Source organism: Apis laboriosa, unplaced genomic scaffold (assembly GCF_014066325.1).
Source record: "Apis laboriosa isolate Shangri-la unplaced genomic scaffold, ASM1406632v1 scaffold68_cov148, whole genome shotgun sequence".
Taxonomy (NCBI): domain Eukaryota; kingdom Metazoa; phylum Arthropoda; class Insecta; order Hymenoptera; family Apidae; genus Apis; species Apis laboriosa.
Window position 1 is genome coordinate 2,727,045 of NW_025224135.1, and position 15,778 is coordinate 2,742,822.

General features: G+C 34.6%; 1 protein-coding gene across 9 annotated transcripts in view; it reads right to left on the reverse strand.

Moving 5' to 3' along the window:
- Positions 1–4,685: 4,685 nt before the first annotated feature.
- The window catches only part of LOC122718955 (serine/threonine-protein kinase tricornered), a 37,971-nt gene continuing 26,878 nt past the window's right edge, over positions 4,686–15,778 (reverse strand). For 6 of the 9 annotated variants that reach the window (XM_043944394.1, XM_043944397.1, XM_043944393.1 and 3 more), the window contains 9 exons: positions 7,784–7,860; positions 7,289–7,522; positions 6,926–7,133; positions 6,484–6,601; positions 6,265–6,404; positions 5,949–6,149; positions 5,704–5,856; positions 5,398–5,556; positions 4,686–5,281 (listed from right to left, as the gene is read on the reverse strand). In XM_043944394.1, the coding sequence (XP_043800329.1) occupies positions 5,166–5,281; positions 5,398–5,556; positions 5,704–5,856; positions 5,949–6,149; positions 6,265–6,404; positions 6,484–6,601; positions 6,926–7,133; positions 7,289–7,522; positions 7,784–7,860 (1,406 nt within the window). In that variant the 3' untranslated portion in view covers positions 4,686–5,165. Of the gene's footprint in view, positions 5,282–5,397; positions 5,557–5,703; positions 5,857–5,948; positions 6,150–6,264; positions 6,405–6,483; positions 6,602–6,925; positions 7,134–7,288; positions 7,523–7,783; positions 7,861–8,654; positions 8,864–14,458; positions 14,502–14,981; positions 15,513–15,778 lie in introns of those variants that run through there. The other 3 variants (XM_043944399.1, XM_043944398.1, XM_043944401.1) reach the window with 3 other exon arrangements.

The following is a 15,778-nucleotide window of genomic DNA, read 5'->3' on the forward strand; positions in this document are numbered from 1 at the left end:
TAATACATCAAACTATATAAGCATTTATAAGTATTTCTTTTCGAAGATAAATAATCAACCGTTTAAACCAAAATATTAACAAGTTCGAATTAAATATTTTTTATTATTTTTTAGGTATAGATCATTTACACGTATAAACCATTATCTTTTCCATTTAACATTCATTTATTCAACAGTCAACTTCTAAATATTATTTTTATTTCTAATTCTATGATATTCTTTTTTTTTTTTTTTTTTTTTTAGAAAGTTAATATAAGAGAGCATCTTTATCGACATTATCGACGGATAGTCAGTTAATTAATAGAGCATCACAAGCGCTTTCGTCTTGTTCTTTTTCTTCCTGTATAGTTGAAAATAAATCGTTATAGAAAGAATGTACATGTTGAATTATTGCATTACGAATCCTTTTTCTTTTAATTCTTTTTCTTCTATTATTAAATTCAGTGAATATAATAACAAATCAACAATTAGAATCAGTTAATCGACGATGTAGTTAAATCGATCTTCAAATGTGATTTATAATAAATGAAATGTAAAAAAGTAATAGCCAATTATATCGATCTCGAAAATCAAATTAAAATAAAATATCATATTAAATCGATTTAATAAAATAACTAATGACTAAAATAAAAAACAATTTATTAACGACAATATCTATAATTACACTATAATGTATCGCGCGTGGGAAGCAGTATTTCATTTGATAATATCGCTTAGCTTTTTTTTCTTTTTTTTTTTTTATCGGACTGTTAAATGGATTAACCATCGTGTAATCGATTGAGATAACCAGCAAAGAGAACCTATTAGACGATAAAATTAAATCGAATAGCGATGATTTTGAGGATCAAAATGTTTTGGTGGTTTCGTGCAAATCCTGATAAAATTGTAAGATAAAACGAAAAATAACGAGACGAGAGAAGATTAGATATAACGAATTTGAATAAATTATCAACCACATTCAAACTTCTGAAAACAACTATTTTCTATTGGACATTGTATTCTGTTCATTCTTTACCTCACATTTCGTAAGATAAATCAATAAATATCAACGCGAAACTAACGTTATATGCGTATATATATATTTATATTAAAATTAAACGTGCACGCTGATGAAACGCGTCTGGAAACACTCAACAATGATCAATATTGTTTTTGTTGAGAGTCGTGTTACGAAAGATCCGTTCAATGGTCAGTTGAACGATCAGATGCATAAAATGTATATGTACATATACGATAATCAGTTTGTGCAACACTAGAGACACTATTCGTAATATTTTTGTTTTGAAGAAAAAAAAAATAATTACACGCATCGACCCAATTATTAAACAATTACGAATTTAAAACATCTTGTCTCATTTAGCGTTTCCTTCGCGTCATTATTATTAGAAACTGTCGTACGTAAATTACAATGACACGAGAGATAATTTAATTAATCGGTCAAAACATCGTAAAATTATTCTGACGAAATGTTATCTCTTTTTTTATTCGACATACAATTCGATCTGCACTAGACACTCGAGTGCTTTCGAAATATATATTTACAATATACACCGACAACGATTATCGCATAATTTATTAAAGTTTTTTTTTTTTTTTGTTTAAATATGTTCACAAAAAATTGATAAAAACTTGTACACGCGTGTATTAATTATTTCGATTAACTTTCAATTTTAGTAGACATTTCTTTCGAGTCGATGTATTTTCGTAATTTTCGTCTAAATTTCACGAATTATATAATTTCCCAACTTATTCACGGCATTGCATCTCTAATGCATATGTATTCTTTATGCTCAGGGCACCAAACATTTGCTGCTTCGAAGGCATCTCGTGGCTATTGTTTTATTTTATTTAACTTCTCTTTTCAAAATAAATAAATCGTGATTACTTGGTTCGTTTAGTCGGTAGCATTGGACGCCAAAGTATCTCTATCGGTAATATCAGAATATTTCAACTCGACGAAGTAATAAGTTGTTAAAGATAACTTTCTCGCGTTCTCTCTTTCTCTCATCCTCTCTTTCACTCTCTCTTCTCTTCACTCTACTTTTTTCTCCTCCTATAGTTTTTCCTTTCGTATTTATTGTGTAAATCTTTCTGCACTCTAGCGCCTCTTATCTTTCTTTCACACGTTTCGCGCGCGCAGACACACGGTTACGGATGCATCCTGTACATTACACTAGCATTACACACTCACTTCCTGCTTTTTTTTTTTTTTTCATTTCTATCGGTGCAAAAAATAGTCTTGCTATTATACTTTTTACTTCGCGTTTTTTTTTTTTGCGTTTAAAAACTGTCGATTAAAATTGTACTTCATAAATCTAAGCACTCTGTATAGTAAAGTTAATACATCGAAATCCGTTCATTTCATATGATGCAAAGGTACTCGCGCTTCGAGCATGAGAGTATGGAGTACTAACGTTACATCTCATCGTATTTACGTCCATTTAGATACACTAGTTATACGAAGAATTACGCGAAATATATTCTCTCGTTGACAAACTTCAAGGTAGAATATCCAGGCTCGAAATTTCACATTTCAAATATCGGTACATGATCTAACTCGAGATAATCGAGTATTCAATCGGGTATTTCATTCGATTACAAAAGCATTTCCGTGAATATTTACTTCACATCGCGCGAAACGTTACGATGGAACTGAGGCCGTTCAAATAAGTAAAGCAACAACAAAGCGAGTTTTTTGCTCCACACTCGTACGCTAGAAGTGTTCGCGGACAAAGCTGTACGAATTTAATGCTTTGTAAATATATATAGTATATACTACGTGCAGCACATCGCGTTGCGTGAAGTTGTCGTTAACACAAGACACACCGGATCGTATTAGGAAGGAGCGAATAACTTTGATACAAGTACTATCAGCCGGAACGCGATACGTCTCGAACGTGCACACATACGTAGGTACTTTTTGTATGTTACTTCCTTACGGTTATCTATTTAGATGTCTTGTAGCTTATTTATCATTAGTACTATTACTACCACGGTGCCCTGGCTGTCGGTAAACTACACAACGTATAGCTATATTAGTATAGCTAAATAAATTAAATATATATATATAGCTATGTTTTTGAAATAAATCTATATTCATCGACCGAGATTGCGTTATGCACCATTCGTGTGTTTTTCCTTCGTGTGTAATCGATTTTTCACAATCCATTCGCTTCTGTTAGATGCTGAGCGAGATATCGATCTCTCGAATCTCTCCATCATTCGATCAGGTTCGATAAAAAGAAAAGATAGGTTAATAATTGTCCGAGTTGAAAATAGAAATATTTGATTCAAAATTGAGTGGGATGTATTTAATAGAGATGTATTTGGTAGAGAGAAAAAAAAAGAATGAAAATATTCGCGGAAACCGAGTAGGAAATTTGGTATTCCCCGTATATAATTATAGATTTCTATTTTAATTAATGTAAAATTATTATAAAAGATATATACATCAACCACTAGATTACATCGATTATCTCTTGATTAACGTTTCCCTCTTTGTTGTTCGATTATTCACTATGCTTTACCCAGCGCCATAAATTTTCTCGTTCTCGCATTTTGTAGTTTCTGAATTGGGCTGCGCATGTACATGTGTTAGGAACCTTAATAAGGCAACGAAGGAGCCCTGAATTTTACGAATGTAATCGATTTTCGTTTTCACATTCTTTAAGATGCTTTTAAAGCTATACAAATTTCACAATGCTCAGGCACGAACGAAACCGTTTATAAATAAGTAATTATTTTATAAGAAAGAGACCCGGTACCTTATATGATTCTCCTTCTACACGCAATTTATTTTCTATACATCGTATTTCTTCTCTTAACCAATTAATTAATTAATTGCAATACATTTTATTTGATAATACATCATATATATCATTGATACAAAAAAAAAAAAAAAAACTATAAAGCACAAAAATTACGCAAAAGCTTGTGCCACGATACGTAAAGATTGATTATTCCATATTACAGCGTTTTCATAGCGAAAATATTTAATTACATGTAAATAAAAAATTAAAAAATATTTGTCGTATACCGATATATACCGATATAAATTTTCGATTATCAATATAATTGTTACAATCAACATAAAAATTAAACAAAATCTATACGATTAAACATATAATCAATTATTTTTCGATCAATTCATAGATAACACTCAGACAAAAGCTCTCAAAAAATATATAAATATAAAATATTCTTTTTTATACCAACAAATTTTTAAATTTTTTTGAATGAAACGTAAGCACAATCGAACAGAGTACAACATTCGTAAAGTTCAGTAATCATTAACAGAGAAAACAGTGATTTGTATACAAAAACTTTTAAACAATATCATATCACAGTACTAGCTATAAATACAAACGTTTAAAAGAGAGCTGGAAACGAGAGCTAAACCAGTGCTTCGTTAGAAAAGGGAGAGAGAAGAAAGAGAGAAAAAAAAAAAAAAAAACACTGAAAGAAGTCCTACGAAAAATTTGTACACGATTTGCGAGAATCACGGGACCGAGGCTCCATCTTTGTTTCTTTTATCATTAATATTTTCACTATAAAAAGAAAGAGAAGGACAGAAAGGAGGGGGAGGGGGGGAAAAAAAGAAAGGGAGATAGCTAGGAAAGAGAGCTTATTATGCTACGTATCGAAGATCGTGGATGGAAACGAGAATATTCACGAATAGAACGATAGAACGAAAAACAAACGTATTTTATAGTTGTGACATCGCTAAAAACGTTACAGTGCGCATGAAAATATGTCGGTTCTTCCTTATCACATGTGCAACGATTTTCGCACCTGCTTGTCTACAAAATATTTATCATTCCGTTTTCTTTGTAAAACAACACGACATTTTTTTTTTTTTTTTTCCTTTTTTCTTTTTATAATCTTTGCCATGTTCGTTTTTCTTTGCCCTTTTCTTTTCTTTCTCTTCATTCGTATCTTGTTGATAACGTATACGTCGCGCTCATCCCGTCACGTATAATATATGTACATGTAAAAGCGACTGGCTGCCGATGATTGACTGGACCGTATTCAGAAGATAAAACGAATCAACCATCCATTCGAGATGTCGTTGATGACAACGGAGGGTACGGATTATGTACCAAGGCCGGAATTCCAGTTGCGTCAGGCTGCTGACTGGTTGAAACCGAGCAAGAAATAGAGTGTTGCTATTTCTTAGTCGGAGTGCCTCGTTGCGTCAATCCTTCGAATCGTTTGAACGTGTAATTAATAAACACCCAGTCCTTGTATATTACTTCTCCGTCTTGAGGCATTGGTGCAGATGCTGCAACCATTCAGAGGGGGGGGAAAAAAAAAAAAAAAAGAAAATTACATTTAATCTTAATTATCAAATATTGTTGTTTTCAATTTAAAAATAGAATAAACGTTTCGTACACTTACGTATTTCCAGTTTCACATCTGGAAATTCGTCGAAATTGGAAGTATCGTCGATGGAACGTACTTCGACTGGGATCGCGGCAGGTCTTTCCCTGATATGTTCCCAGTCCACGCCACGGAAAAAAGGAGCGAGTTTAAGTTCTTCTATACCTCTTTGCGCACCTGAAGGATGTTTAAAAAAAAAATTATTATTATTATTATTATTATTATTATTATTATTATTATTATTATTATTATTTGTGTACAAGAGTAAACAAAAGATATAATATGTTACTCAAAATTTGTACACATATGATCCTAGATATTAACCTAATCTTCTATCAGCTTCGCAACAAAATCTGATTATGGTATCCTTGGCTTCCTCGCTAATAGGAACTTCTGGTGGAAAAACTAAAGTCTCTCTCCAGTTCATAACTTTCCTATAAGTTTCTTGAGGATTTTCGCTGCAGAATGGAGGATATCCTGAAATAACACACATTTGGTCGATAAATAATTAATTCTTCCAAAACAGGATACGGATGATCTAACTATCATCTACTAGAGGAGTAAGATACCTATGAGCATCTCGTACATAATAACTCCCAAAGACCAGCAATCACAAGCAGGTCCGTAACCAGTTTGTAAAAATACTTCCGGAGCTATGTAATCTGGTGTTCCTACTGTACTATAAGCTAACGCTCTCCTATTTCTTTTCCAACTCTCTGCTCTTCTTTTACTGTCCATCGCTCCGCCACTTCCGCTTCCACATGACGTCACTGTAAACAAAATATTTCATCAAAAAATGTCGCTTTTTTTTAATAAGAGAAAAAAATTCAATTCAGAAAGAATTAAGGGTTTCCATTGTGAAGAAATGAAAAGAGAATAACTTACTGAAATCCGAAGGTTTCGCTTGACTAAGATCTCTGTAGAAATCTGTTCTATGAGATTTTTTCAAACCCGTGCATAATCCAAAATCAGAAAGCTTTATATGACCTCGCGCATCTAATAACAGATTATCCGGTTTGATATCTCTGAAAAAAAGAAAAAAGGTTATTTTTTATATATAGTTTTTTTATATATAGTTTCTTGAATCTTATATATATATCTTACCTATGAATAAATCCTAATTTGTGAATAGAATCGATTGCCAACGCAGTCTCAGAAATATAAAATTGTGTACACTCCTCGGAAAGCGTGTCTTTCTTCATTAGCAGTGTCATCATGTCACCTAATAAATTATTGTATTACGATTTTATCGAGTATTACGATTTTATCGTTCAAACATACATAATAAAAAGGTATATTTAATCACAAATGAGAATGTAATAAATATTTATCGTGTAATTACATATAATTATGCATAATGAAATCAAGTTGCGTATAATCTCGAATCAAACGCGTATATATTATATATACTTTCAATTGATAATTCAATTCCGATATCGAGAGAATTTAAAAAAACAACAAGATTAGTTTTATAAGATAAGGAGAAAAAAAGAGAAGAGGATAGAGAAGAGAATAATATATTTGCGTGGAAATAAAAATGGCTTACCGCCTGGAAGAAACTCCATGATTAGATACAGGTTTATAGGATCTTGAAAGCTATAATACATTTTTACGACCCATTGGTGATCAGCCTCCACCAATACGTCTCTTTCGGCCCTGACGTGCGCTACCTGCTCCTTCTCCAACATGTCGGCTTTTCGTAAAATTTTCATCGCGTACACGTGCCCGGTGTCCTTCTTTTGCACGAGTCTTACCTTTTTTGACACGCAAGAGAGAATTTTATATATAAATATAATATATATAATATAATATATATATAAATCTCGAACCGATCGCATTATATATATATATATATATATATATATATATATATATATATATACACGCCTCCACGCGGTGAAAAATTTACCTCTCCGAAAGCGCCTCTGCCGATAACTTTGAGAGGTTCGAAGTCTTCGACGCCGAGCCGAGAGCGTTTCAAGCGAAGAAATTCAGTTTCTTTCTGGGCATGTTGCAACCGTTTCTCCTGCTTCTGTTGCTCCGACAGTCCTTCGTCTTTCAACGATTCCTCTAATTTCGCAAGCCTCTGCTTTCGCTCGATATGCTGGGCTATCAAATTGCTGTAGTAATTCTCCAAGGTTACCTAAACTCAAAAACATATAAATCTTGAGGTAAAGAAAACAGTTATATAGCGTGTATTAGGAAATGGATTAGAAAAGTATTTCTTTCTAAAAAGACGAAAATTATTTTTTTTTTTAATATATAATATATTCGTTATTCAAATTTTAATTCGAAACGATTTGAAATTGATTAGATGGATAGAGATAAGACTGAGATAGAGATAGAAAAATAGAGAGAGAGAGAGAGAGAGAGAGAGAGAGAGAGGAAGGGAAGGAAGACTCACCTTGGCCTTTGTAGCCTTGTCCAATGTATGCCCGCTGAAACGGATCGTGCTCTCTGTGGCCGCCATCTCCAACACCCCTGTAATACACGCAAAACGAGGTCACCGAGTGTCGCACTACGATCTCCAGAAGCGAGGTCTCGTACTATGACAATGACACAAATCCTTCCGCATTCGAATATCTCGATGTAATTAAAAACACGGCGCGAAGGATCAGTAACGAAAAATCTTACCACTCGGATCTACCACTGTACCGGTATGTGTCGGTCGGTAATCTGGTAAAAAAATATTCGTAAAAGAACCAATTAATTCTAACTCTCCTCCTTCTCAATACTTTGTACTGCACATCCTCTTTATCCGAAGTGTAAAAGATACGTGGAATACGAAATATTGTATTTAATTAAGAAAAAAAAAAAAAAAAATTTTTGAACAAAACATCTTAACCGAGAAGATGAGAATAAAATTATCCGCTCTATATCCTCGAATCGAGGAGAGACAAGCCACGTAGAAGAAAAAGATAAATCAATTCGTTATTCTTAATGAATTTCCTTAACAAAGAAGAAGACGCAAATACATTAACGAGGAAGGTTCGTTTGGTGGTTAATGCTTGCCTTAAACGTTGCACATCTCGAATGCAGCATGAGCGATCTCGTAAGAGTTGACTAGTTTCTATTAAAATAAACGCCGCGGTGAATATCGGTGTGCGACTCAGTCAAATGTATCCTATTTTACAGAAAGCATGGAGGAGGATCTTTCCTTCAGGATACAACGCAATGACGAGTGTTCACGAATCGAGCGAACTATAGTCGCGAACAAAACGAATAGCGAATATTTACAATATCTATTTTATTCTAATTCAAGCGAGGATACTTACAGCAAGGATTCGAGCGTACAACGAGCAACACGTCAACGCCAACGTTTCTCCCGCGACGTCCCCGTGAATGTGACAACCATAATATTTCTCGACACGGACACGAGGAAGAGGGGAGGGGGGAGACCGAAGAAAGATCGAATAAATAATCACCGGTATATTATTCGATAGATGGAACGGCAACGATTCGCCGAATTCGCGTGTGCATCCGCTACGCGCTCGTCCTCAAGGTATATTTCGCGATCCGATCCTCGTAGAACTAGTAGGGAGTAGGTACAATGACGTCACGCGCTGATTACATTACGGACTGCAAGGCCGTATTAAACTATTCTAGAAGCCGTACTTTGCGCGTCTCTTGCGTTCAGTGTGCAAATAAAGGGTAACACAAGACACGCGAACTATGTTCTTCGCGAGCTCGTTACGCTTCCCGCTTCGCCATTGCGCCACTTGCAATTAATCTAAATTTACAGTTACAGTGTCGGTAACCGGACAATACCATCGAACGTTTCGAACGCCAGAAGAAACTTCGAATCGCCGCCGGTAACTCGTCCTATTGTTCGATCACACTTCAAAAATGTTTAAATTCAAGAAAGATACACGAGTGATTCGTTTCGAAATGGAAATCAAAACAATTTATGTATATACGTATCGAGTATAGAGTTTGGAATAATTAAAATAAAATATCGTCACAGAGATGAAAGATACGAAACAAACGGTGCTCTTCCTACTGTTGATCGTACGGTTTCTCTTCGACACTGATTACGTAAAACATGTTCGTATCGCGCACGCGGTGAACCTTTCAACGATGGAACACACAATGGTTTATCCGTGCAATGACGCATACCGTTATTATTTTCGTTGTTAGCCTGCCCTCCTCTCTTCTTTCGACCTTGTCCGGTAACGAAAAATTCACTCTAAGCCCGTCACACAAGCCTCCTCATTTCCTTTATTTTTTCCTTAAAAATGGACGACCGAGCTTTTTAAACTTTTTCTAGAAACCACAGAGAAGAAATAGATAGGTATTGTCGTAATTAAACTATTTAATTGGATGAGTAAAAATCATGAGTGCAAATTGTGCAATATCCTTCCTGCATGGTGATACTTGCAGCTGAAATGCTGACATTTCAAAAACCTTCGTGTTATATGCTAATTTCTTTGGAAGCTAAAGCAAACTTTCGTAGTCTTTAACGCTAAAGAGCTATAGCATGTCATGAATAAATATACTCGCGTTCAAAAGTCGGAGCTATTCTTGAAGAAAAATAACTTATATGTAAATATTTTTTATAGCTATTATATGTGTTCGTGAAAATATACGTATGTACGTATATAGATAAAAACGAAGTTATTTTGATATATGTATGAACACAAATTTTATGTACCAGAAATCGAAAAAGAAAATATTCGAGATAAATGATAATAATAATCGTATGAAATAAGAGCATGAATAGCTTGCGATACAAGAACGTCGTTGAACTTCAGTTAGAAATCGTGTGAAAGTGAAAACGTCGATTGCATCGTGCTACAGTGACCTCCGATACGAACCAACAAGTAGGAAACTATCGTAAATATACATTCGAATCAAATATATATCCGGATAAATTGGAAAAAAAATCCTTATTTCTTCACTTTTTCCTTATTTTCCTATCAGTCATCGGTTAACTTTCCTTTCACTTGCTCAACTTTTCCTTTTCTTATTTTAAATATCAATGATTACATTTATCGATAGTTAAACGATCTGTTTCTGATTAAACGTTATAAAAACTTGTAGTAGATATAACGAATTTGTATATTGTATATATATATTGTATATATTGTATATATTGTATACTGTATATTATATATATTGTATATTGTATATAACATATTTAAAACATGACTAGATAAATGAAACAATGTTTATCGAAATTTTCAAATATTTACGTATCAAAGTTTTACGATTGAAATCTTCGATATTATACGTACGAAAAAATCACGTCACAAAAAGCGAGAAAACGTATACTCAGCACATGGGGAACTATCAACAAAAATCGCGTGATGCACTGAACAAAATTGACGCGTCAGCGGCAACGCTTATGCGATCGTATCGTTCCATCTATTCTTCAAAGAAATGTTTTCTAAAAATTTCCATTCGTTTGAACGCTTGCTCTTCTTTTAGGTTATGTCCTATCTAACATTTCGATACATCTATAAAACCGTTCGTTTATCGTTCCGTTTGTGTTATCCATGTCAGGACAAATAAATTACACTGTTTTTAGACTTTTATAAAAATACGTAGTACTTTTTAATTTTATCCAAAAAAATATCAAGAAGACATTTGGAACTTCAAATTTTAACGTATCTTAGAAAGTGAAAAAATACTAGGATATTTTTACTAAAGAGGGCAGCACAGATGCATTAAAGGAACATTGAGAAATTTATCTTTTTACCATTCGAACGAACCAACGAAACAAGGTTTAAATTAATAATTCAAATAATAGTTTTATACGTACAAAGTGTTAACGATAAGTGTATATAAGTCCCCATATAAGTAAATAAATAAATTGCTGGTTAAAATATATTCTCGAACGCGATAAAAAGTAAATATATAAAATTTAGTGGAATTCATTATTGATTTCACATCTTTCTTTAGATAAGCGTCTTAATAAAGAAGGCGTTCACGTATAGAATTATGGATAGAAGTATATGTTGGTAACCAGTTAAGGGTGGAGATTACACGTATGCACATATGTAACCCGTACTTATACGTATCGTGCGTTATATGAGCGTACCAACTATCGAGAGCATGAGTCACCCTATGCGTAGGCGTAGATGGTAATACGCTTATCGGCATGAGCGCTTTTAGAAATTATTTACATTCGGCGACCGTGTAATGAAGGCTTTCTGTATGGCGCGGAGACACATACGTTACTAAGTAATTGCGGAAAAACCAATTCCTACGTGATCGACGATTACGAACGTTTCAACGGACGACACATTTTCAAACGCTCGTCACGTTTTCGCGACGGTGAATGAACGGATAATGACCGCCATAAGAATTCCGCATAGACATTCTTCGAAATATTTGCAATTCCCGATGGATCATTCCTGTTTTCAAAATGGATATTATACTACGAAAAACTATGTCGAATCGTCGACGTGCGCGAATTTATATACTACTCGATGACGCGTAAAATCCTCGTTTTCAGCCACACTTTTCTCTCTTCTTTTCAACCTTTCCTTTCTTTGTTTCTTTCTCTTTTGAAATATCCTTATCGATCTTTTACATATTCCAAATATGTATTTGACGTATTATACATGTGTACACGTATATTTGTTAGGTTAGGTTAGGTTCTTTTCTTTACCTCATGCGCGTTTATAATCTGATGAATGCTATTACTTTGAAAGACAGAAATTTTCGCAACCAATGCCAAAGTTGCCACGGATCTAAAAACCAGCATCTAAATTTATCTCGAGGATACATGCGGTGAGTGCAACCATCGATCGATATCTCGCCACAAAATTCAAGAATGGCTTCTTCAATATAATGACAAAACCAATTTAATTCGGATGAATTAATAAATACAGAATGTATACATGCGAATACATTTTGATTATATATATATATATATATATATATATATATTTCTTCATATTCTTCTATTAAAATTTGCATTCTTATTTTTAAATCGAAAAGAAAAACGAATCAATACAATTTTATAAGAAATTTTAAAGCGAAACGAGTTCAAAAAAACTATATATACGTTTTCATTAGATACTTTTATTCGGCTATGATATCTCACGGTCAAGTACGGCTTACTTCTTCGAATCGATATGAAAGTACTTCTTTATGAAATACACTTAGTTTGTGAAATGTACACTTATCTCTTATCGTACGCGTCGAAATACGCGTCACATACGCGATATTATAGCGTAATAAAGCTTAATATACTTTAATAAAAAAAAAAAATATTTCGAAATAAAAGTAAAAAAAAAAAAGATATAGAATCACGGAAAGGAATAACTTTCTAACTGTTAACAATTATTCTTAAAATTACCGAACAAAATTGAATGAATAATTGAAAAAAATGTAGAGAACAATAAATTTCCGTCAATTAACACTTGGATGGCGCGTGTTCGCAAATAATCGCGGTGATTAATTTTTTATGGTCTGTGTATTGATTTTCTCCGAGTAACGCTAAAGGAGAATCCATCGCGTGGTATAGCGGAATTAAACAAACGGTACATTCACCTACAAAGCCGGACGAGCATACGATTTTCTGAGAAGGGGCCCTTTCCGTTTTTCGAATCTGTTTTTTTCTTTTTTTTTTTTTTATTTTTTTGAGCAGATCGATTAGAAGCATCGTTTATTTTTGTTATACCGAATAAACGTAGTGGTAAAAAAAAAAAAAAAAAAAAAAATCCGATCCACTTTTCTGACACGGCCGATATGCTTGCTCAATTGGAATCGAGTGGTCAACGTGAAACGGAATAGAACAATTTTTTTTCTTTTCAAATCACATTTTAAATTACTTTTTTAAATTACATTATTGATAATAAATAAATATATAATTGATGTATAATGAATTAGAAAGAAAAAAATTATTTTTAATTGCTCAATAATTTCTCGAAATACGTAATTACGTTATCGAGCTTCTTACACGTGCATTGATATACATATATATACGTATATACGCGTAGTTTGCATTATTATACGATCGATTCCATATTCGATATATCACTTTTCGATCTTTTTCAATTCAGAATATTTTCTTACTTTCATTTTTTCTATTATTTCCTAATTTTTAATTCACGTGAAAATCAATAAACATGTGGACAATCATTGTTGGTATTTGCTACGTAAATACTGTGCAATCGATCGGGATCCGGTCACTTTATTCAGGTCAAAACGTTCGTATGTCGGCTCACTGGTAAAGGCGTACCCCGGGGAAAGAATTTTCCTTCGAGCGAACTATGAAATCGCTGTTACAATTTTTAGACAGTCATTGTCCTCTCTGATCGAAATAACGCGTCTCTCGTAATCATTCGAGAACGATATTTCAAAAAGAATTCTTTAAAGAATCTTAAAAAAAGAATCTTACATAGATATTTATAATATAATAGATACATATTCAGAAAATCTCACAAATTTTTTTTTTCTTTTTAAATTTCTAATATTTCATTTTTTATGCTCAAATGTTAGAGTTATTAAAAGGTACTATATTAACGTATAATTCCGAAGAAAAAAAAATGAAATCGTATCAAAGAGTATGTTTAACGTTATTGGATTTTCATGCGTCGTAGAGCATAAATTATTACTCATAGAATAATGAGTCGTGGAAATGGTGAAAAGATTAGAACAATAATATAGTTGTGGAGCATTTACATAGGTAGATCTATGTCACGCCGGATACCCAAGTCTGAGTCATTCGCTCCCGTTCGCTCGCTCGAGAGTTCGTTGCTCATCGTGTTTCGTATCGTGCCCCGGTCCCGTGCTCTTTCACCTACTAACGGTTGCTTTACCGTTCTTCCACTCTTGCCAAACGCACCATCATTTTACATCAGCCACGCTGCTCGCACATGGAAAACATAATCGATCTTTTCTCTTTCCTGCCGCGAGTTACAATGAACGTTCGAAAATAAAAATGGATCGAGAATAAAAATCAGTGGAAAAACGCGATTTCCATTGAATTCGTGAATGTTTGTTTATAATTTCAAGTTTTATTCGGGCTTTACGTCAAAACGGTGAACACGTTTTACGAGGACATGTTGCTATTTTAGATATGCACGGTATTAGTCGATGCGCAATAAAAGCGTCACTTTGTACTTACACGTAAAATAAATCGTTGTTCCAAACATTAATTCAAGTACCACACGTTCCGAATTCGAATATGCTCGCGAAAAATAAGAGAAAGTGATAAAAATAAACGAGATAAAAGTTTGCGTATATCGCGTAGCAATAAATGGTAATAATGGTATAGAATTTAATAATAGCAATAATAAGTTTAAGTATCAAACGGTTTCATAGCTTTGAAATATCTCGAAAACGATTAAAATATTTTGCTTGCCTCTTTCCGATAATTATGCAATACTTTTATTCAATTTTCCCGTTTCGCAGAAAGTTTCCTCAAAGAGCGTCACATTCGCGAGACGAGTTGTCCATCGAAAGTTCTTGGCACGTTTGTAAGAATGTCAGTCGCGATTCTCGATACGATTCATCAGCTCTCTACGACTTACCGTAGGAAAAGTGTTTCTACGTTACGTAAAGAAAAACGTTTAACGTGTAACGCGACGCGAAGAAAACTGCATGAACGTGACAGCTACGAAACAAGTTGAAACAAAGTGCATATATACCTTTCTCGTTATCGTTTTCGAAGCGATTTTGCGCGACTGCGCATCATTCGAATATGGTGTCGGTCAGCTAGGGACATCGTGCGGTCGAAATAGTAGCCAATTTTAGCGGGTTTGGTCAAGACTGTAGAGCACGCAGACGTTTGAACGGGTGCGAAAAGGCATCGGGCAAAAAACTGCACCACTCTTCTTCGGGTCCTCGAGGATCGATGAAACGACGAGCCACGAAATAACGGCTATCCACTTGCAACCATACCACGCGATTTTCTTGTCATTCGAGCTTCTCTCGAGGAACGCGACAGAGAAGAGTTCGAACCGTGCGAAACAAACGCAACGAGACGCGTCACACGAGTGCCAGCCGGCGACTCCCGATCTCTTTCTCTCATCTCCTCTCTCTGTGTTTGCTGCGCGGCGAGATCCTATACAGACCGAGAGAAGCTCGTCCAGAAACACTAGCACAGGTCGAGATCGACAGGCGGAATGGAGGGGGATAGGGGAATGGGAGTAGGAGAAGACCGAAAGTGCGCGCGACTACCGAGACCACACTACGACCACGACTACTTACGACCACGCGGGCAAAGACGACGACACGACACGGCGATGCCGCGACGTAGGGTTTGTCACCTGATTGCGGCCGCCCGCCTGCGCTTCTGCCGTTTCGTTTTTTCCCCCTCCCACTCTCTCTCATATGCTCATTCTTTATTTCTGCCCCTATATATATAACGTCCCCCAAGCGCTCGCTGCTCAACCAATCTCTTCGACTCAATCTCATGGTTACGGCGCCGATATGCCTCTATCCG